Genomic DNA, 23,342 nt, shown 5'->3' with positions numbered 1-23,342 from the left:
CAAGATATCAAATAAAGTAAATCTGAGCAAGTGTGAGAACTACAGGGGTAATTGACTACTCTGAGTTCCAGGAAAAGTTTTCAACAAAGTGTTGCTGAACCGGATGAACGATTCAGTAGACGTGAAACTTCGAGATCAACAGACCGGATTCCGTAAGGATCGGTCGTGCACAGACCAAATCGCTACACTACGGATCATTGTTGAGCAATCAATTGAATGGAACTTGTCACTATACATCAACTTCCCTGACTATGAGAAAGCGTTTGACAGGAAAATCTTATGGAACCCTCTTCGATACCATAGTGTATCTGAGAAAATCGTCAACATCATCCGGAATTCATACAACAGACTACACTGCAAAGTCGTGCATGTAGGACAGCTAGCTGACAGATGCATTCCAAATGAGAACCGGAGTCAGGCAAGGCTGCTTACACTCCACCTTTCCCTTTCTTCTGGTGGTTGACTGGATTATGAAGACCTCGACATCTGAGCAAAACATCAGGCGTCGAGAATTGGAAACAGGTATGAAAAGGATGAATTACGATTGGGAAGGATGATCCAGAAGAGAGTTTAATAGAGAATATTTGTGGTCGGTCTATGCTTCCACACGAGAAGTCGGGAGTAAGTATATATATAATCAAATGTTCTACAGTAAACGATAATTTGCTAGGGGTAAAACTCACATTCAACATGATGAACTCAACAATAGTAGTCATTACGCTTCGCTAACATGCACAATAATAGCTGGTTCAATTTGCGCGAATTGATAAAAATTGTGACAAACAATAGAACACTTTTTAAGCAAAGATGGATAGTTGCTAGTAGTGGAACCCGCGTTTCGTCCTATTTGGGACTCGTCAGCCGGATGTGCCTGAATCACAGATTTGATGTTCGTTCCGGGACTCGAACCCAGTACCGTTCGCTTCAGACGCCATCTCGTCATCCACTTAACTACCGAGTCCTGATAGCCACCTGCTTATGAAATGGGGTGAAGTTTCAATTCACTTGGTATTATTTTTCTTGAATCTTCCCATTGATGTTTAGGACTGCAATATATCAGTCTCATGTTGGCATATGTGCGCCCTGTGCGGATTGCTTCGATATAGCCTTAAGTCTCAAGCTTTTTAAGCAAAGATGTATAGTGGCTAGCAGTGGAATCTAGGACGCGCGTTTCGTCGTACTTGGGACTCGTCAGCTGGATGTGCCTGCATTCCAGAGTTGATGTTTACTCCGGGACTCGAACCCAAATAGGATTGCACTGCTAGCGATTATCCATCGTTGCTTAAAAGCTTGTGACTTAAAGATATATCGAGGCGATCCGCACAGGATGCACATATGCTATCATGAGACTTAACAATTGCAGTCCTAAATAACAATGGGAAGATACAAGTAAAACAACACCAAGTGAATATAATAGAACACTTTGTTTTCGAATCATTGAGATTCATAATCATTACAAACTTTTATCATAGGAAGCTAATTACTAATAAGTAATACAGTTTTAACACATGAATTTCACAGATATCTCTGTAGATTGTACATTTGTAGCCTCATTTTATAAAACATTGTTTCTAGAATGGGAGTGTTCAACCTCTACTAGGTTCTAGTAATACATGATTGAAGACTTTTTGTTGTTTACAATTACAATTTAAGTGTCGCAAACCTTTTGTATATGTTTTACTCTGACTTGGTAATTCTATCAAATAAATTAAATATTAAAGATTCCCATTGTGAAAATTAGAACAACACATATAAGCGAACAATTGTTTTCAATTAGATCGTCATCAGGCTTTACTCTAATATACATGAATATTTATACGAAAATGCAAACCAATCAAGGCAATATGGGTCAATAATCACAATGAAATAGAATAAGTCTCTACACATAATAGGTAAAAATACAAATTGATAGTATTTAAAGCAATTAGTCCCTTTTATAAATTTCGATAGAACAATAAGAAGACGGAGTTGATCTGAAATATATGATGTATTAGCGCTATACATTTCGAACAATCTGGTCACACATATACTTGTCAGGGCATTTTTACAAATAGAAGTTTGACCTTTATTAATTTTCATATAAAAATGCCCTGACAAGTATATGTGTGACCAGATTGTTCGAAATGTATAGCGCTAACACATCACATTTTTCAGATCAACTCCGTCTTCTCATTGTTCTATCGAAATTGATAGTAGAAAGACAGATGTACTGACAGTGGTAAGAATAATAAAATACGATAACAAAAGTCTTATCAATAGTTAAACGTTGGGAATAGAAGGTCAAACATGGGTAAATAGACTAGGAATAGTAATCACAAAACATTAAGATTATTACGTAATAAGAAGTGTGTAAATAATTAGATAGTGAAGAATACAAACAGAAAGAGGCGGAAAGTTACAAACAAATAATGGATGCGAAAATAAGGTTAACGATAACAAAAATAGAATAGAATAAATAAATAATGACAATAATAGAAATCTTTAAAAAATCGTTAGTTAAGTTATAACTGGCCATGGAAGAGATAGGGGAGTTACGAATTTCTTCTGTACACACAAATTGAGGTTATATGTACGAATTCCGATGGCTTCAGCTATATGTAGGAGGCGGGAACGAACTCCGTTGGGAAATAATGGAGGTATACGATAGATAACTGGAAATGATTTCGATTCATCTACAGCATGACCGCTATCAATAAGATGTGCCAAGATAGAACTGCGAATAGACTTTATCTGGCCTTTTATATACCAAGTTGATAGATGTTCACTCATTCGTTGGCTAAGTTGCCTGGTAGTACGCCCGATATAGCTATCTGCACAGGAGCAGCTGAATTTGTAAATGCACATTGAAGAGGCCAACTCAGGTAACTTATCCTTCGTTTGAGTAGACATCGCTGGTGGACAAGAGAAGGTCAACACAAGATTGGCTGCGTAGAATGTCCTGGTGATTACTTTGGTTAACCTATATTTCAGAGTATCACTATCCACATCCCCGTTGAATTGTACTTTCATGTATAAAGGTTTCTTACGAACAGTCGAAATCTCCGACTTCTTTATTATGTCATACATGTACTTCTTAATGAAAGCACTGGGGTAGCCGATCTCGGTCAGTGAGTTTTTGATAAATTCAAGCTCCTGACTTAGAGTATCTACTGTACAGATCTTTTTTGCTCTGCTAGTATCGTGTTTTATTATTCTTACCACTGTCAGTTCATCTGTCTTCCTACTATCAATTTATATTTTTACCTATTATGTGTAGAGACTTATTCTATTTCATTGTGATTATTGACCCATATTGCCTTGATTGGTTTGCATTTTCGTATAAATATTCATGTATATTAGAGTAAAGCCTGATGACGATCTAATTGAAAACAATTGTTCGCTTATATGTGTTGTTCTAAATTAAATATGTAAATGTAGATAAAACCTCTATCCATAAATATAAAAAATGTGACCAAGTCTAATTTTGTTGTTTTAGTGTTTTGGTCGCTCACTATAATTATATTGTTTCACTTGGATTCTAGCAATTTATATTCAAGTCCATATTGCTTTTGTTTCATTAGTGTAATACATATTCATTTAATTCTCTTTATTCTTTAGCAATTAGTTCCAACACTAGTACGTACTTTGAAGAATCTCATTATGACGGGTTATTCCCCTGATCACGACGTTAATAAAATAAGTGACCCATTTCTGCAGGTTTGTCGTCATTGTAACAAACAAATTTTTGACTATTATATCTGGTATCAAATTATAATTTTTGAGTTTCGGTTTTTTTAGATTAAAATCCTGTTAAGGTTACTTGTTTGATGATCATTGCACTATATTCTTTATTGAGATATAAAGTTTTTTTGAAATTTACCATTATTTAAAACTACCCGAATTTGCATAATTCGTTGTGCTTAACACTTTCATTCTAGTAATTTAAGGTTAACATATGAAAATTCGTAGCTATTTATGCCTTTCCGTATGGTTGCTTTGTTGGATTAACCGTCATTCACATCTAGATATGTGTGCGTAAGGAAGATTATTTGCTTATCTTCGGATATTTATTTATAGTTAAACTATTAGATATCTTTAAATTTAATAAGAATCTAGTATTCAGCTGCTTTGTTGTTGTTTACTGTGAACTGATTAGTTAAGGAGTGAAATAACACAATAGTTGTGTTTTGCAAGATTGTTATCTGTTTCGTATTCTGTGTACCAAATGTCTGATTTTTTAAGAAAAATGGTTAACATTCTGAAATACTTTAAATGAAATCTCATTATTTAAAAAACCCTTATGTTGCAATAATCTATTTTGTGCTATACTGGTGAGCGATTTATCGTCTTTTAGTACTTTTTGATGTCTTTATTCACTTTTTCCTTTGTAGGTGAAAATACTGAGGCTCATGCGTGTTCTAGGTCATGGTGATAAAGCTGCCAGTGAAGCAATGAATGATATTCTAGCTCAAGTAATTTTAGAATATAAATCTTTACAGTACCCAACATTGTTGTTATCACTATCAAAGACGTCTTTATTCCTATCTTTCATTCTTGTGTCTAAGTATTACTCTGAATTATCGACATGATCATTGATTTTTTCATAAAATGTAATTTGACATAATCTAATTGTATGTCTTAATCGTTTCAAAAAGTTATCAATAACGTATAGAAAACATGTGGAACTATAATTTAAGTTCCAATTAATTAGAATTACATTACCTTTTTGTGTATGCAGGTAGATATCTGCACCCCTTCCGACGTTAGCTGTAACTCATACTGTCTTATGCTTTTTCATTTTATTTCATCTACTTGTTTAAAGGAGTTGCATATATGAACATTTTTAATAAACAGTTTGATTGAAATGGCGAACAATCACAGTAGTGCGTTTACTTGATTGTGTTTCACTTTAAAATAGTAACATATAAATTGCAACCAGAGTAATAACTAATTCCAAGTTTGTGTATACGCTCTCAAACCGCACTGATTATTTGGAACCTACATATGATACTCGATTATATAGTTCTAACTTATGATCCACCTTTTTTCTGAAGTTATTCACATTAACAACTGAATCATATTAACACTGAGTGAGAATTTCAGTGAAAAATCATACATGAATCAGGAAATATATAATAAGTAAGCCTACGAAATGAGGATTTTTATAGCCGATTAGCCAACTCACTTGCTTCATAATTGTTGATTTCGAACTATTTTACTGAAATTTTCTGATCATTTCTTGTATTAGTTAAATATTAATTCAACATTCCTATATTCAATGGATTTATGGATTAGTTTCAAGTCGTTAAACTCCACTATTTTCCCTTTTCTCTCAGCACACATACTTCAATATGAATGTTGATCATCTAAGCAAGATCAACGATCCTGATGAGCACAGGTTTATAGAATCATCAGTGTACTTCTTTTGCCATTTTTCAAACACTTAAAATCTCGGGTTTCTTGAAGTGTTTCTATTTTATTTGTTTGTTAACTTTGACATGATCACTTTTGAAATTTATAGGTTGCTACAAATACTGAGACGAGTAAAAATGTTGGTCATGCGATTCTCTATGAAATCGTGTTAACAATAATGGGAATAGAATCAGATCCAGGATTGCGAGTACGTTTGTTATGAGGATGTTTTACTCGGTTAGATCGAGGATGTTATTTGCTATCTTTTCGTAATAAACATTATCATTGAACAATTTAGTATACTTAATAGTTTGTTCTCTTTTATATATTGCTTCAGAATTAGATATTAAGATGAATAGTAACATTAGATAGATGGTTTATAACATATCATCAAACAGACGAAACTATGATCTGGGATCCTAGTCATTCAAGTTAGATTTGCTTTGTTAACATTCAGATAAATATTCGCACGTCTTACTTCGAGAATATGCTTCGCACCATTTTTTACTTTTTGTTACCATTCTGAGATCATTGTGTACCCGAAAAATTACTACTTTGTTTCAAATATAGTAATTATTCATGGTCATGTAGAGAAATTTAGTCGTTTGTTGCTTCTGAATTTATTTTACGGAGAAGCTTGTTAGGGTTCATAAATACGGATTACAAGTTATTCAGATGTAAAATAACTTTTAGTGCTAACTATTACTCGTCCATCGAGGTTTACTAACGATTTCCTAGCTTCTAGTAAGACATTCGACTTTAAACCACTAAATAATATGTTCAAACCCCATTCCATGTACTTCGATTCGGTAACTGGTTTGGTAGTATCACTACCTCTTATACTTAGAATGTGGCTCGAAGCGAAGTAATGAGTGAAATTAAACTAATCTTTAGGAAGCATACTAGTGTTTGATGCCTTTTAACAGCTATGGAAATTATTCTAAAATGAGCGTTCTGTTATCCATTTATATTCTAATTCTTCTAAAGGTTCTTGCCATAAATATTTTGGGTCGGTTTCTACTAAATACTGACAAAGACATTCGCTACGTCGCTCTCAATACTTTGTTGAGAGTTGTGCATGCTGATTCTAAAGCTGTACAGAGACACAGATTGACAATATTGGACTGTTTGAAGGATCCTGATGTTTCGATACAAAGGTTAGTCAGTTTTTGTAAATATAAAAGCTGAGTATGATTCAAGTCATTCAATTTCTAAAAAAATTGTTTCACCGTGTGTTTCAATAAAAAGTAACTATCCAATTTTGTGGTTTTCGTTCTCTACACTTCGATATTATAAGTTTATAAGTGATAGGTGAATCTCCTTCCCCGTTTAAAGTTTATCCGAATTGTCTATTGGTAATCAATGTTTACTTAATCATGTTTAGTTTTCTGTGTTCAACTGTAATAAATATATATAGTGTTCAGTATTCTAGTAAAATTACCATCATGTTTCAACACGTAAATTAGATAATCAAACATCAGCTTTGTGTAATTAAACTGAAGATTTCTTTGATTTTACAGGCGTGCTATCGATTTATGCTTTGCATTAACAAATCATACGAATGTTTGTTCAATGGCCAAGGAACTTCTATTTTATTTACAAAGTTGTGATAATGAATTCAGAGGAGATGTTTGTTCAAATATCTCAATAGCAGCCGAGAAATATGCTCCAAATAAAAGGTGGCATGTAGACACCATGATGAAATTGTTAACCACCGTAGGTTTTTATTTTGTTTTGAAATTCTCCAAATAATTTGTACATATATAAATTATATTCAAACTCTCTCACGAGTTGTTTCCGAAGACCATTCATTGTATCGTAATACCCCTCGTTGCTCTGGTTATTTTTTATGTTCTCTGGATTAAAAAGCCTAATTTTTTCTTATGATTGTCATATGTCGTTGTTTTATTAGAATTTATCCTTTAGGATATTCATAAGCTGTTTAATTCAGTTGGTTTTATTCTATAAAAACTACAAGGTTATAAACCTTTTTTAATGCCATATTGTTTCGTTGTTGATTTCTTCGCTTAAGTATTTTGCAAAACTCTATCAGTAAGGGAAGTTTATATTATTGGAAAGGTAGATAGGAATTTTGTAAAATATGCCGTTTGCAAATAGGGTTTGTAAATTTTTGCTGTGGGATCGGATCAGTTGAACCCTGTATATTAATGCTTGGACATATTGTCTTTAATTTTTCCGAGTTATGTTTTTGTATGTAGTTCAGATTAAGTGGTTTGAATGTACGTATAGGAGAATGCTTTAGAAACGGTGCTACATTTACCGTCGCAAGTTTAAATGTTGTTGATAATTAATTTGCACTAATCAAACTCTATTCGGTTTCTCCAAGAATTCTTTTCAGAAATCTAAAAAATACTTCTAGAACTTTTCTTTTAGCTATTATCATTTGCATTTTCCAATTGTATGTTATTATTTTGATAGGCTGGAAACTATGCTCGGGATGATGTCGTCTCATCTCTGGTTAGCCTGATTTCTCAAAATCCTAGTCTACATGCGTACGCTACCGTTCAGCTATTCAGTGCTATGAATGGAGCCATGTCTCAACAACCTTTGGTTCAGGTATATTGTAATTCCCTTCCATATTACCGTTCAGTTTTTCTGATTAATTAAAACCACGCAATATTGTTAAATTTGCATTCCGGGTGTCAGTACTGTATCTTTATCCTAGGTTCTCAGTATTCAGAGATATAATTGAAGTGTCTATACAGCTACCAATGCCATTCATGTATCAGGAGCATTATTTATATAATATACATAAGTACTGGCACAGCTGGGCAACAAAATATGCGCTAAACAATAGTGAAATGGAATTGTCAAGAGGTAGGTGAGGAAGAGGAAGTACATTCAAAAATAAACAAATGATTAGGGATAATAATATTAATAATAATGAGTGGCCGAGAATAGTATATGATAGAATATATAGTTCAGTTAAAAATACAACCAGTAACACATCTCTCAGTTAAGCCACGTCCTCTCAATTTTTTATATGAAGGATGTAAAAGAAAGCTACTGCAGGATCTCCATTGGCTTCTGTTTCCACTCACATTTGGTAATGTCTCAAGCCACTAAGTTGTATAATCCTTAGAATCCTAACCAGGGAGCAGTGAGGAACTGAAATGTCCCAGTCCCGTACAGTTTTTTTTGCATACTTTGGTACCATGTCCTGAACTGAACGACAGTTTGGACGCCGCCGGAATTTAACTTATCCTTTGGTAGCTGTTACATGAAAGACCTACGGAGCTTCTAAGGCTGAGGGCAACCTCTTTATTCCCGGATGTTGGAACACTGTTTCCTAAACCCTTGCGAACAACTCAGTCAGTTCGGTGATCAGATGGTAGCCACCATCCTTAAACGGAGTTAATAGTAAGTCGTCTGAGTCTGGTGTTTACGGTGTTTCAGACGTTGGAGTTGCTTGTAACCTTGTTGTATGTATGTGTATCACTTTTCATCGACTATGGATAATGGAACAGTCCGATCGATGTTGCTGGGAAAGCATATTAGCTGAACTGTCCGTCCAAATAATCGTTATTTATCACAGAAATGCCGTTTGATGTTACTGTTTGGGATGTTCTTAGCTTCACAGATTATTTTACTGATACTAGACCTCGTGTTTGTGTCTGAAATGATATGAAATAGCTGTTCGAAACTCGTAGCATGCTCTGGAATCTAAGTTTCTATGTGCTTACATTGCGAAATAATCTGTTTTGCGAATCAATGTTTAACGTCAAACTTGCGTCCCACCACAGTAAACCAGCGTGCCCCGAGGGGCTGTTAGGAACCGTCAGTACTTTCGACAGACGAGCTGCTGAATGAGATACAAATCAATACAGAATCGAAACTACGAAATCGAATAGCGAAATAAGTTTGTCTAAATTAAAGAAAAGCAATTAACGTTTGAGTTGACAGTGAAGCAGAACAAGCAATTTAAGTTCAGTATTCTTTCTTAATGAAAATTAGTTTTCATTAGTTTCCTAAGGTTAATTTTTAATGTAACTTTTCTGAATTGTAGTTCTATCTGAATGAAATTTGTCATGATGGCGTATGTTGTAAAAATATGTATTAGCGCACGATTTTTGTATTAGGGAATTCGAATTCAGGAACTTTCACTGCAGATAAAAATAGTAGTAGTTTATTTACACTTGGTTGTTAAAAGTATAGTAATGTTCAACTTATTTTGTCCTCCTAAAGCCCATTGATGCTGCTTGGTAACTGTAATTTATATATTTTATGTGGTTCTTTGACATACTTGAAGTTTTCCATTATTTCTCGCTATGTAGATAAAAAGCGCTATACTTTTAATCAGCTGAGTAAATTAGATAGTAAAAGCATAGATTTCTATCCTCATAGCTACAAGGGAACTGTTTTTCGACCTATCTGTTTAAGGCGGGAATAGCTCAATCAAGTGAAACCTAATCTAATTCTACTTTTCAGGTTCTTTTGATATATAGAAGGTAGTATATGGATATAAATCTTTTGTGTCTCAGTTGCAATAACTGGTTTTTGTATTAGATGATGAACTTACTCCATATAGCAAACATTTGACTAAAAGAGGATCTTGATTTTTATAAAACAACCGAAAACCTATCATTTTTAAATGTACATAAAATTAATTTTTTTTGAACTTAGAAAAGTTTTACCAGTTTTTAGTGACTTTACATTGAGATATGTCAGTTTGGTGGGTTTGTCGCTTTGATTACGCCATTGTAATTTTGTTTCTAATTCTTTCTTGGTCGTGTTGGTTGTTATCATTCCACAAAGCAGGTTCTATATTTTTATTACGGAATTTTTAATTCTAGTTGAATATACATGCCATAATTCAGTAAAATTATCGTTTCTCACCAAATATTAAAAATTCTTTTATAGGTAGCGTGTTGGACAATCGGGGAATATGGTGATTTGTTGGTTTCGCCGGAACCTTCTGAAGATATTCCGAACCCAGTTACTGAATTAGAATTGATTGCTGTGTTACAGCGTGCTCTAGTTAGTGTGACATCGACAGTGCAAACAAAACAAATGGTTGTAAACACACTTGTTAAACTAACCACCCGTTTTACTCCAACACATTTAGAGTAAGTTTTCAGTAAGATTATTTCATATTTACTTCCTTACGCCTGCTACCCCTCGTGGAGCAGCATGGGCCAACCACCAGCATTTTCCATCCAACTCTGTTCTGTGCAATCCTTCGCAGTCGCTATTCATCCTTTTAATATCTGCTTCCAAATCTGGATGCTGCGTGTTTCTTGACTGTTCTCTTTTCCGTTTACCTTCAGTATTTCAAAGTTGGTGCTTGCCTCGCGATGTAGTTTTGTGATTTCCGAAATGTATGTCCTATCAACTTCCAACTTTCCCTAATTTCCTCCTCATCTGGGAGCTGGTTTATTGTCTCCCGCAGTAGGCTGTTGCTAATGTTATCCGGTCAACAGACATTGAGTACCTTAGGTAGACTATTGTTTATAAGTACTAGTGCTACGTTTGGAGAAATTACGAGTTCACTTAATCTGAAAAACGGAACGATGACTCTGTGACACAATGACAGATTAGTTAGCTATTCCGACGCGTCCCAACCCAGCTACCTAGAGAGAGCAGTCCAAATTCGGAAGAGGGAAATATATTCTTCATCAGCGGAGTCCAAATCATCTAATTTATTCTGAGTTGTCCATTGTATTCTGTGCTTTCCCTCAGATGTCGAGGTCTTCATAATCCAGTCAACCACCAGAAGAAAGGGAAAGGTGGAGTGTAAGCAGCCTTGCCTGACTCCGGTTCTCATTTGGAATGCATCTGTCAGCTAGCTGTCCTACATGCACGACTTTGCAGTGTAGTCTGTTGTATGAATTCCGGATGATGTTGACGATTTTCTCAGATACACTATGGTATCGAAGAGGGTTCCATAAGATTTTCCTGTCAAACGCTTTCTCATAGTCAGGGAAGTTGATGTATAGTGACAAGTTCCATTCAATTGATTGCTCAACAATGATCCGTAGTGTAGCGATTTGGTCTGTGCACGACCGATCCTTACGGAATCCGGTCTGTTGATCTCGAAGTTTCACGTCTACTGAATCGTTCATCCGGTTCAGCAACACTTTGTTGAAAACTTTTCCTGGAACTCAGAGTAGTCAATTACCCCTGTAGTTCTCACACTTGCTCAGATTTACTTTATTTGATATCTTGATTAGGTGTCCTTCTTTCCAGTTTGTCAGTGGCACTTGTTCTTCCTCCCAAATCCTCCTGAATAGAACGTGGAGCATGTTTGCAGTCACTTGTATGTCTGATTTCAGTGCTTTGGCTGGTATGTTGTCAGGTCCTGCTGCTTTCCCACTCCTCATTTGTCTGATGGACATCCTGATTTCTTCGATAGGTGGTGGAGTGACATCTATAAATAGGTCTATGTGTACAGCTCCGGTGTCCGATTGGTTCAGCGGGGCAGGTCTATTCAAGAGTTCTTAAAAGTGCTCTACCCACCTGTCCCTCTCTCCTTGAGTTTCAGCGACGGGCCTGCCTTCTTTGGCTTTGACCGACTTCTCTGGTTTACTATATTTCCCTGTCAGCCTCATCGTCGTGTCATATAGTTGTTTTATATTTCCTTCTCTATCAGCTTTTCTCACAGTCGTTGCTAGGTCTTCCACGTATTTCTGCTTTTCAGCTCTAACGCTCGTCTTTACTTGTTTGTTTACTGTAGTGTATTCAGTTTGTGTCTTGATTTTCTCTGTTCTTGTTCGGCTGTTGTTAAGTGCTATATTCTTATTTTTCCTTTCTTGAGTCTTGTTCAGGATTTCCAGAGATCTATTCCTTGTGATAATGCTTCTTGAGACCCAGAACCTCCCGACACGTTGAAGTTAGTACTTCTCTGATCCCTTTCCAATTGTTTTCCATAGTAGTTTCCTCTTCTCCCAGTAGATCTTGTAAGGCTTGGAACCTGTTGTTGAGAGATATCTTGAATTTGTTGGGTTTGTCAGTATCTGGAAGGAAGGCTGTTTCAAACCTTTGTAATGTTGTTTCCTCAGTTATTCATTACTTCTTTAGCTTCAGTTTCATCTTGGCAACCACCAGTTGGTGGTGATCTGAAGTCATGTCAGCTCCTCTCCTGATTCTCGCATCTTTCGCTGAATAAATAACAACATCAAAGTGTAGTCTAAGTTTTATATTTTAGTCTGTGTGCTCGGATGCTAGAATACGCTATCTGGGCTTGATGTAATGACTGACACTACAGGTTTCCTTACCTCTTTAAGGAGCCGTCTTCTGTGTGGGCTTGGCACTGACATTAACGTCAGAAGCGCTTCAGGGGGAATTCACTACTGATATGTCACTTTTGTTTTAAATGTTTGCCGTTATCTTATAATTTCTTTATATTGTAATAGTCGCTACAATTTTTCTTTACTGTTCATTTCATAATACTTTGTCGTGACAGAAAACTAAAAGAGCTCATTAGGTTTTATTCGACTAATGTGAATCTGGAGCTGCAACAGCGTTCTGTTGAATACAGCAAAATTTGCTCGCAACCTTTAAGTATTCGTAGTGGTTTGCTTGATTGTATGCCAGTACTACCAACAAATGCTTTGTCTGGAACTTCGAATCCAGATAACCTGAGTCGTGGAATTAATGAAGGTGATGGTGTCGAAACTGAAGAAGGTAACATAGGAGCTGCAAAAACTCTGTCAGTTAATGGCTCAACTAATCAATCTCAGTCGCTTACCATTTTCGATTTATTGGGTCCAGAAAGCGAATCGGATTCTCACATGAGTAAGCACTATATTTTATTTCCTATAAGTGATATTTTCAGTGAAAATTACTTCTCAAGTGTATGTTTAAATCTATTTATCTCATAAATTTGATCATTATCCGCTACTTATGTGCTCGTTATTGAGCCAAAGTTCTATGAATCTATTATTTTTCATTTTTTATGTCAGTCTACTCTTTCTTCTTTGGAAACTTGTTGGATTATCATTTCTGCATCAAGTTTTAATTTCATAGTTCAGGCATAAAACAGAATCTCAGGATGAACAGATAGAATTTCACTCCTTTTGATGACCTACTTGTGCTTCGTTCATCTTTTATTGTAATAGCTCAAAACGCAACCACGAATCATTCTGATACTGGGACTAATTTACTAGATCTTCTTGATGTATTTGCTCCATCTGAAATGACAGTGTCTAGCAATACTCAAAATGCAACAGGATTTTCAAGTGATTTATTTGGCACTAAAAATGGTTTTGGTGCCCCTATTATTCAGCCTGCTCCTCAGCCTTCTGTCTTGGATTTCAACTTTGTCAATGATTCTGGTCCAGGTTTGACAAATCAAGGTCAGTTAACCTATTTTTTTCTTTTGTTTCATAATTGTCAATGACCATTAATTATCCTACCTACCTATATCCTGGTAGGAAATTTTTTGGTAGGTTTAAAAAAATTGATTACTACGGTTGCTCCTACCACACCTGCAGAGCTTAAGGGGGAACTTCTCCAGTTTATTTTTCGAATATCTGGTTTTGAAATTCTAGATCGCCGATTTTTAGACATTTTTGTCTGCTCCGGAAACCTGAAAGCCGAAATGTATATTATATTCAACGCAAGATATTACCAACATCTTCCTTTCATCCTTTAGAGAGCTACATTTTTGGAGTTGCTTGTTATCTTTGAGAAACATCTTATTATCTCCACATTTCAGTATGATCTTCAGTAAATCTTCATTTCGGTCCAGTATTTCGCAACTCTTAGTCTTGCAGTTGTCCAAGAATCAGGGATTATCTCGATTTTGCGATTATCTAATGCATTTATTGAAACGAAAAATTAAGTTTTTGTACTTTGAGTTGCTATCATGTGCTGGTAACTCATAAATTAATAACTTTTAACTTCTGAGTTTTTGTAGTTTGATTAAAAATTATATTTCTTTGTTCAACTACACACAAATCATTCGACCTAAGTTAATGCTTCTGCGGGCATCTTAATTTATTACGATAGTTAACTGGTATGAATATTCCGTTAGGCCTACTAGTCTTGTATTTTTCAAAGGTGGAATGGAATTTAGGCACGAACTAGTGATTTGACTACATTTTCCAGTCCATCTACGCGGTTATTACTGGAGAATTTACTCCATTATGAACACCTTAACAGAGTTTCCAGGAAGTCCCACTCTTCACATTTTTGGTCCCGGTAGTAGATAGTTTTTTGTAAGGGAAGGGTATTTTTAGGGTTGATAATAATTAAAGGAGAATCGACAATCATTTTATGTTTACTGCTTTTAATTTCGAATCTACTTGTACAGATAGTGACATATCTCGACGGAAAACTAGGTTGAGGGTGTTATCACATCTTGTTGAGATGTGACCAATAGTTTATGTCTAGTGTATTTACGAATTCTTCATCACTGGACTAACCTATACCAATAGTCCAAATTATATCTCAGTATTTGGTGTCTCCTCTAATGACTTTCACAGCAAAATTCTAAACAGAAGCATGTGTAAATGCACTAGGAATGAGATCGTTCGCAGTAATCAGAGTGTCTAGATCTCTATATACACAACCCATAAGTGTACTGTGGCTCGTGAGGTTTACCGAGAACCAAACTGATTTTATTAGTGTTGGGAACACTTCAACTTTACTAGTTCGACAATTCAGTGCGTATAATAGACAGCCACCTCTACTTTTATGTTCTGTATTGCATCAAAATAGTAGGTAGCTCTGAATATTTAATCCTGAATCAGAAATAGAAAGACCCCATTATTCCGTAACAATTACAAAAGATTATATGGCTAATAAAACTTTAGTTTTTAAGATCGCAATTTTATTGAAAATTAAATGTGCATTAATAAGTAATAAGTTTAGGAAGTGTGAAGTTTCACAAAGCCGATATGTTATTATTATTAATGGCTTTATTCAATATTATATTTTGGTACAATATAGAATTCTCAGCACAGGGTTTACGGCGGCCTGGTTGAATATCTGAGCTACCTGTTTCTGCTATCTCATTATTTCAACAAGTTATCTGTTTTTTTCACTTGTTTTAACGTCTCATTATATCCATTAATTGCATAACCTATACAGGCGCGTTTATGAAAAGCCTACGACCTTTCGCTGCACAAGTTACAAAAAAGTACTATAAAAGACATCGTGGTGGTTGGCAATATGCGTTAAAGAGAATAAACATTAATCGTATGTCGATTCCCGAGCTGCTAAATTCTAACTGCCGATCACTAATCAACAAAGTGAACTATCTTCAATTCCTACTAAGTCAAAATATGTATCGTAATTGTGGTGTCATCACAATTCAAGAAACTTGGTTAAATGATTTACAGGACGACTGCCGAGTATCACTACGTGATTTTAAAATTTATCGTCAGGATCGATCAAACAATAAAAATAGGTGTGGCGGCGGTGTTGCTACGTATGTAAACGTGAACTGATGTCGATCTTCGTTTGTGTGTTTCAAGTTTTCAAATGACCTTATCGACTGTCTAACTCTAAGATGTCGTCCAAAACATCTGAATAAATACAAATATGTTTATGTTACCATTATCTACGTGTCTCCAGACTGCACATCATCTGCGCTATCTGTTTTCGCTGGTGAATTCACTGAGTTTCACTGTTACTTCCTTCAGTGATTCACTTTCAGTTGTATGTGGTGATTTCAATTCATGTGACTGTAGCTTCCTTACGTCACTAGGTCATCAAAATGTAGTAGGTTTTCCTACTCGTTTGGATGCTCATTTAGACTTCGTTTTCAATAATGGTGTGGGTATATATGTGACTCGTAAACATGCTCCATTATCTAGCTCGGATCACTGTATAATTCGTGTTCTACCTAAAGTATATGGAAAGCGTGGGAAGAGTACACTCTTACATCAAATCAAAAAAGTCAAATATAGGAATTACTCAAAAAAAATTCGAAATCTGCAAAACATGTTTCATGCGACTAACTGGGGATTATTTACAGATGACTCACTAGAAATCACTACTAATGTTATCATGTGTTACCTTAAATTGTGTTTTGATATTTGTTGTCCCACTGAAACCATTTTTGTAAGTTTTGATCGACTTACATCTTCACAACTAAAGCGACTACGGAGGGTGAAAGAAAAAATGTACAAGGAGAAAAACTGATGAAGTTCGTAAGCTAAATGGTCTGAAAAACCTAGAGATTAGACGTCTGAACTCTATGTTTACTCAAAAACTCTCCAAGTATGTGGAAACTCTTTAAAGAACTTACAGGTGACAGACAGATTAGGAGAGATAACCAGCTGAATGTTTGACTTAAATAAGTCTTTTGTACGTCAGTCATCTTATTTAATGCTCCATTCATCCACAGGTTTAAGGAATAGCTGTGTTAGTAGTTTCACTGAAACTGATGTCCGAAAATGTCTCCAGTCTCTTAATTCATCCTGATGTTTAGGACCTGATGGTATCCCAAACCTTTTGAAAAAATGTGCTGATGTCCTATGTTATCCATTCACGACTATCTTTAACAGATCTTTCTCATCTAATCTCATACCGAAAATGTAGAGAAAGATGAAGATAATTCCTGTACCCAAGAAAGCATCTGGTGATAAGAATGTAAAATTTAGACCTATTGCAATAACTTCACCCTTCCTCAAAACAATGGAAAAATTATTAATACTTCCACTTCAGCCTGCGATAAAAGAGCATATTGATCCATATCAGTTTGCTTACAGACGCAAAAGAAGCACTTTAGATGCTGTTGCTGTTCTGCATCATAACATAGTGTTCAACTTAGAAAAGGGTGAAAAGTATGTTCGATGTGCTTTTCTGGACTATACTTCAGCTTTTGATTCTATACCAAGACAACGTTTAATTAACAAGTTAATCAGCGTCAACACTGACAGCTGGATAACCAACTGGCTATGTTCCTACCTCTCTGGAAGGGATCAGTACACTTTATTTAGAGGAAAGTGTTCAGAGTCTCTACTGTCTCATGAAGGTGTACCACAGGCAGCTGTTCTTTCACCTCTTCTTTTCTCTTTTTTTCCCTGCATGATCTGCCATCTTCCACAGAAAACACTTTTGTGAAATATGCGGATGATCTCACTGTATGTATGCCTATCTCTTCCTCTTTACATCCCATAGAAATGAATGAGTTTTTGTCTCGTTTTTGATTGTTGGTCTGTTGGTAATAGTCTTATACTTAATCCGTCTAAATGTCAAGCTGTTAACTTTAGCATGAGATATGAACAGCATCTAAACACCATTTTGAGATCCCATAATGCTTGTACCGTTGGAGACTCGTTGATAAACAGTGTCGAAGGTAAATTATCTTGGTGTTACCTTTTCCTCTAATCTCTCTTGGTCTTCTCACGTTTTATTGTTATCGAAGAAAGTTTTCCGTCTGACTTACTACATAAAGAAATTGCATGCTCTTGGGATTATTCTTCCTTTACTCTTACAATTTGTCAATTCTTGCATATTACCTTTTATTCTTTACTGTTCTCTATTATTTTTTCCCGGGCTTTTGAGAAAAGACTTTGCTGTATTGCAGAGAGTGCTGAAGTCAGCAAGGTGTGTAGTGAATCTTTCGAGGTCATTATTAATATGGTTGTGGATAGACATTTAAAGTCTTTCAAACTCTTGGCAGGTGTTATCTTATCAGATACTAACCATCCCCTTCATTCATATCTTTATCCTTGTATATCTTCTGGTAGAACGAAACGTAATTTCATTAAAATCCATGCACACAAACAAAAGTATAAAAGTTCTATAATACCTTACCTAGCAAATATACTCTGTGACGAACAGGTTGTTAGAGTTAACCTAGTCAATAACCTGCGTTCTTAACATGTCTCTAATTTGAAAAGTTGTACAGTTTTTCAGATTTTTAAAACCTTTTTTTGTGTAAGAAACTTGTTGAAACACCCTGTGCTGAGAATTATATATTGTACCAAAATATAATATTAAATAAATCCATAATAATAATAATAATAATTTATCATTTGGTTTTATATTAACGTTACTGGTTGAATATTTCATTCTAATACCATTAATTATGAGGATATTACAGAAAACAGTGTACACATTTATGAGTTGATTTATTTAATGTATGACTCATTTCCTCATTCATATTATAAACATAATTCACTCACTGATAAGAAGCCATAGACATTGCAGATAGGTGTGAATGATATCTCATTACCCATTGTTTGGTTCCATGATATATTTTAAGTTACAGTAATAAATTATCAGGCTTAAATTTACTTTGTTGAGATGAGATCCATTTTAATATAAATTTCGTTTGTAACCAATCACTCTTTGCGGTTTAAGTACATGTTTACTTTCTGAAGTAAATCCTAACCAGGAAAATTTCTTGCAACAGCTGGATAGGCAGCCCGAAAGTGTGAGTAAACAACTGCGGAAGACTTTCTTCGAATTGAGTGGCCAAGATACATTACTTAATCAATTTTTTCCGAAAATTTACTGGGTTTCAACAAAAATGAACGAATTAAAATATACTTAATAAGTAATAGTGTTTATTGATTTAATTCCGTTATGAAGTTTTTTCATTCATTGCTTTCATGAACTGGCCCTGTTATATCCTTATCTTATACGATTACCGCGAATACGTTTGCCAAATTTAGATACGCGGACTTATACGACCAACAGATGACGCATGCACCTGAATGAGAGGCCTAGAGTCCCGATTGTCCTTTTCTCCTGTCTGTTAAGTCCAAAACGCCAATATCAGCCACGGCGACTGCAACTGGATGAAAATAAATTTTAAACAAGTTTTGGCATGGGCACTTTACGTATTTTCGGTACGACGGATATATTGGCACTAGTTGTGCAAAAGATTAGCTGCGTTCAGTATCGAGTACCCAATGGAATTAAGTGGGAACGGGTACTAGGAATATACTTAATAGTCACAATATTTCTAAAAATCACTCGTTAGTAACGAATTCAGCTTTAATCATATCCTCAAGACATCATTGTGTTAAAATTCCATTTTGCAATGTATATCGCTTAGTTTCTTTCAGAGTTTTAACAAACTGACCAATTGTTCCTCGAATACTCAGTCAGTAAATTATTCTATAAAAGGGAAAATCAAATAACTAACTGGATACTGAGTGAGTTGATACAATTGGAAATAATCTAAGAATAACTGAACAAAATTCACTGTGAATTAATCGTTACAATCAAAATGCACTCCAAGTTAACTAGAAGAAAATCGCTTAAAACCGATATACGAATTTTCAGATTGATTTCCTTCCTCATGTACTTAGGAATATAGCATCCGCATCATCCATTGTTTTAATTCTGTTGTAATTCCTTAGATTTGTATATTGTTACGTATTTACCCTTCGTTTTATTTCAGTTTGTTAAGATAGGTGTCATGAATACAACAGTAAATAGTTTCATTTTCTTAATTTTATCCGTTCTTATAGTGTAATATTATTACTTTTGGTGCGGGTTACAATTTTTTTGCAGAATAATTGACAGTTTGTAATCTCCATTCAATTTCTACAATAATTTCTTAATTTAGTCCCGTCAGTTCCTTCCATCACGATATACAATTCGAATGAGATAAGAATTGTATTCAACTTCGTGCCTTCCGCTGTATTAGATGGTCATTTTAACATAATTACTATCCAGTTAGTGGCAACTACTACGAGTCTTCAGCCAATTGATTCTTTTGAATTCCAGGCTGCTGTGCCCAAATCTTGCCAGTTACAGCTTTTTCCACCATCATCTAGTTCTATTTTATGTGGCCCTAACTCTACTCCACTAACACAAGTGTTGAAGCTTAGCGTTCCACCGAAGGTAAACTGGGTTGCTTTATATCCATTTTCGTTTTTCCGCAAGCTTCTTTATTTTTTAGCGTTTGCCAGCTATTTCAGTGAAATGTGACAGAATTCGTTTCTTGTTTTTGATTCATATCGAATATATCAGTTTTGCCCTGTGTTTGTCATTTCTTAATAAAAATTAAGTTATCTGTTGGAACTTATTATTATTCCTGGAATTATGAGAAATTTGTTTGACATATTCGATTTGATTTGATTTACAATTCGTCGTCGTTGGCTAGATATAATCATAAGGTGGATTTTCTTTCCAGCGTTTGTTAATTCATCAGAAGCACTTCAGATACTCTTTTTTGTTTTATTGTTATGTTAAGTGAAACTACTTTTTTTAAAACTCAGTCATCAGGTAATTGGTATGGACCACACTCTATATGTGAAGCCTGATGATACTACCCGGATGCCAAAACAGAAGCAGGCTGAGAGTGGTTCGAACGTGGGCCTTAGTGATTTAAAGTCGAACACCTTAAGCATCAACCAAACGCTCTCCTAAATATGTTAGTAACCGAATCGTTCTCTGTGAAGGTTTTATTCGATATCATTAACTTACATTAACCGATTATAAAAAGCGTAGTGTAATAACAATTCTATATTCTGTTAAACAGACTCAAATGTCGTAGTTGATTTCAAGCGAATAAAAATATAATTATAGTTTTTTCCTAAAGTGGTTTTTTCTGTTTTCCCTTACTATCATGCTCTGGATCAACCTTTATTAATAAAATGAAATGTATATCATTTACCATCAGTCTTTAGTTGTATACAGTTATCAAGCTGCGTGTTTAAATGAAACTGTTCCAGCTTCATAATTCTGTTGATTAGTTTCTCATTATTCTAAGGCTTATGATGCATATGTGTGTTCGTACATGTGTAGAGGATAATGGTATTCAAAATTGTTTTCATACGCTACTGAATTAATTTCCTCTTACGAACATGTGGCTGTTAGCTGTCAATTGAAGTGTACTATCGTAGTGAACGGGAACACAAATGGGAACAATCGAATATATTTGAATATAAAATTACAAAATATCTTAATAAAATCTGAGAATCACGCAGTAAATACTTCATTTGCAAAATGTCAATCAATCGTCTCAGATTTCATTGTTGTTTCGTTTCCACACCAATTATTCTTTGTTCTCGTTCTCTTCTTAACCTTCTGCCTCCAAGCATTTTACTTTCGGTTGGTGATACATACTACTTATATCTGTCGACATCAATAGCACACACCACATTATTACTCATTTTGCATTTAATTAGTTTGAAAAGAAACTAACTGACTTCACTTACGGTGATTTTTTATATTTAGGTACGTCCACGTATGAAGATTCGTTTGCAGTTTGTCAAAAACGGTGAGACAAAAACGGATGAGTTTCAACTCGACGAGTTCCCACAAGTATTGTGGCAGTAATATTTGGATAATTCTCTATGAACTAAACAAAACCATTCATGAACCCTCAAGTCTAACCCAAAATAAATGGGGAGTTAATCTTATTCTGGCTGTGCTTAATCGTGTATTTCTGCGAAAATAATTAATATGTTGTTTTTTGTTTGTATAGAATGTTATGTGTACCCAAGACTGTTTATTGAAACTGCCACAGTGCCTCGATTGTTTCTTGTTATCAATTTTCCACCAGCTCCACATCATAATATCATGTAACTCGAATTTTTGCATATCGTTCCGGCAAGAGTAACAAATAAACGCGATATGCAAATTTTCACTGTCTTGCTACTTCTGATCTTGGGATAAATTTGATTTCTTTTATCTTTGATACACTTGTTTTTGTTTATGTCAAAATCTCATGTTTTTGCATCTTATTTGTCTGTTTCATCATGTTTAATGGTTTCTTTTGTATCAGAAGTATTTTATTTTAACTGACAGTTACAGGTGTGCGTACAATTAATATTTCAACATTCCGACTGTTTTCATGATCAGATGTAACAGACTATTCCTTTGGGTAAAATAAAGATTGACTGATCGACTACTTTTCTGAAAAGTATCAGTTTGAATCGGAATTCATTGTCAGTTACTCTCATGAATTCTATTGTGTTTGCTGATAAAACTTTCCATGTTGAATCAGACTTTCTTTTATGCACGAATAATATTTTGAATTCTCCGTATTATAGTCTTGTTTTTTCTGTGATGCAATTATTCTGTTCATTATTTTACAATTAATTGGTTTAAAAAGGTATATTATTGTGAAACGTAAAGTTCAATATAGGTGTTCATTCTGTTTTTTCAATTATATTGTTTGCATGGAATTACACCTTGTAGTTATGAGTTTATGGTTTTTACTTGAGTTATATTAACCAAAGAATTTAAAGTAATCATTCAACATTGAACACATCTATGGATATATATATCTAAAACGTTAGTCAGATGTGTTTAAATGGTTTTAAGAAACAAATTTTTTACGTAATGAAAAAATATTGAACTGTTGAAATAGTATTGTTATTCTGTCTTAATTTTTGAGTAACCTTTTTATTAACTCGTTGTAGTCTAGACTGTGAGTCAATGACTTCTTCACTTTTAGATTTTAGAACTGGGTTTTTTTTTTCGAGTAAAGACAGTATAATTTAGTTTGATTAAGTTAAGGACTCAAAAGTGTGCTATTAAATAGTGAACAATTATATTCACGTTCACTTCGTAGCTGTGTAACACCCAAAGTTTACACTAAATCAGTTTGAACAGTCAACGCATGAGAAGAGATTGTAATTTTTGTATTTCTAAGCAAATAGATCCATTATGACTACTTATAATACAACTTCATTTATGGTCTTCTAAATTGCTGAGTCGTACCATCTAGAGAACCCCGATTGGAGAGTGTTAAGGATCAAAATTTTAAATGTTCGGGGGTTTACCGAATGATCCACGTCAGATTTTTTTGTAATCTTTGTGGTAAATAATATTAATTCATGTTCATACAATATAGCGTCCATATCATTCTTCTGAAAGACCGATAAATGAATTGAGTGGAAATCGGAATATTATTTTAACTAGATATATATTTAAATTGTCAAACCAATTGATATGGATAAAAATAATGAACAAAATTGACGTCAAATGGATGAACACTAAAATAGATTGAAGTGGTAGTAATATTATATCAACACCAGAATTTAACCTATCTTTAATTATATTAGAACTAT

The 23,342-nt window shown here is 34.6% G+C and overlaps 1 protein-coding gene across 3 annotated transcripts in view; it reads left to right on the top strand.

The window, feature by feature from the left end:
- AP1G1_1 (AP-1 complex subunit gamma-1) overlaps positions 1–22,478 on the top strand; it is a 37,671-nt gene extending 15,193 nt beyond the window's left edge. The window contains exons 6-16 of one of the 3 annotated variants that reach the window (XM_051218690.1): positions 3,598–3,696; positions 4,371–4,451; positions 5,501–5,599; positions 6,379–6,548; positions 6,912–7,107; positions 7,831–7,968; positions 10,273–10,478; positions 12,815–13,146; positions 13,314–13,706; positions 19,886–20,163; positions 21,502–22,478. In XM_051218690.1, the coding sequence (XP_051070752.1) occupies positions 3,598–3,696; positions 4,371–4,451; positions 5,501–5,599; positions 6,379–6,548; positions 6,912–7,107; positions 7,831–7,968; positions 10,273–10,478; positions 12,815–13,146; positions 13,314–13,369 (1,377 nt within the window). In that variant the 3' untranslated portion in view covers positions 13,370–13,706; positions 19,886–20,163; positions 21,502–22,478. The remainder of the gene's footprint in view (positions 1–3,597; positions 3,697–4,370; positions 4,452–5,500; positions 5,600–6,378; positions 6,549–6,911; positions 7,108–7,830; positions 7,969–10,272; positions 10,479–12,814; positions 13,147–13,313; positions 13,707–19,885; positions 20,164–21,501) is intronic. The other 2 variants (XM_051218691.1, XM_035731943.2) reach the window with 2 other exon arrangements.
- Positions 22,479–23,342: the final 864 nt, after the last annotated feature.

This window comes from Schistosoma haematobium, chromosome ZW (genome assembly GCF_000699445.3).
Source record: "Schistosoma haematobium chromosome ZW, whole genome shotgun sequence".
NCBI lineage: Eukaryota > Metazoa > Platyhelminthes > Trematoda > Strigeidida > Schistosomatidae > Schistosoma > Schistosoma haematobium.
This window is presented reverse-complemented; position numbering and strand designations above follow the sequence as displayed.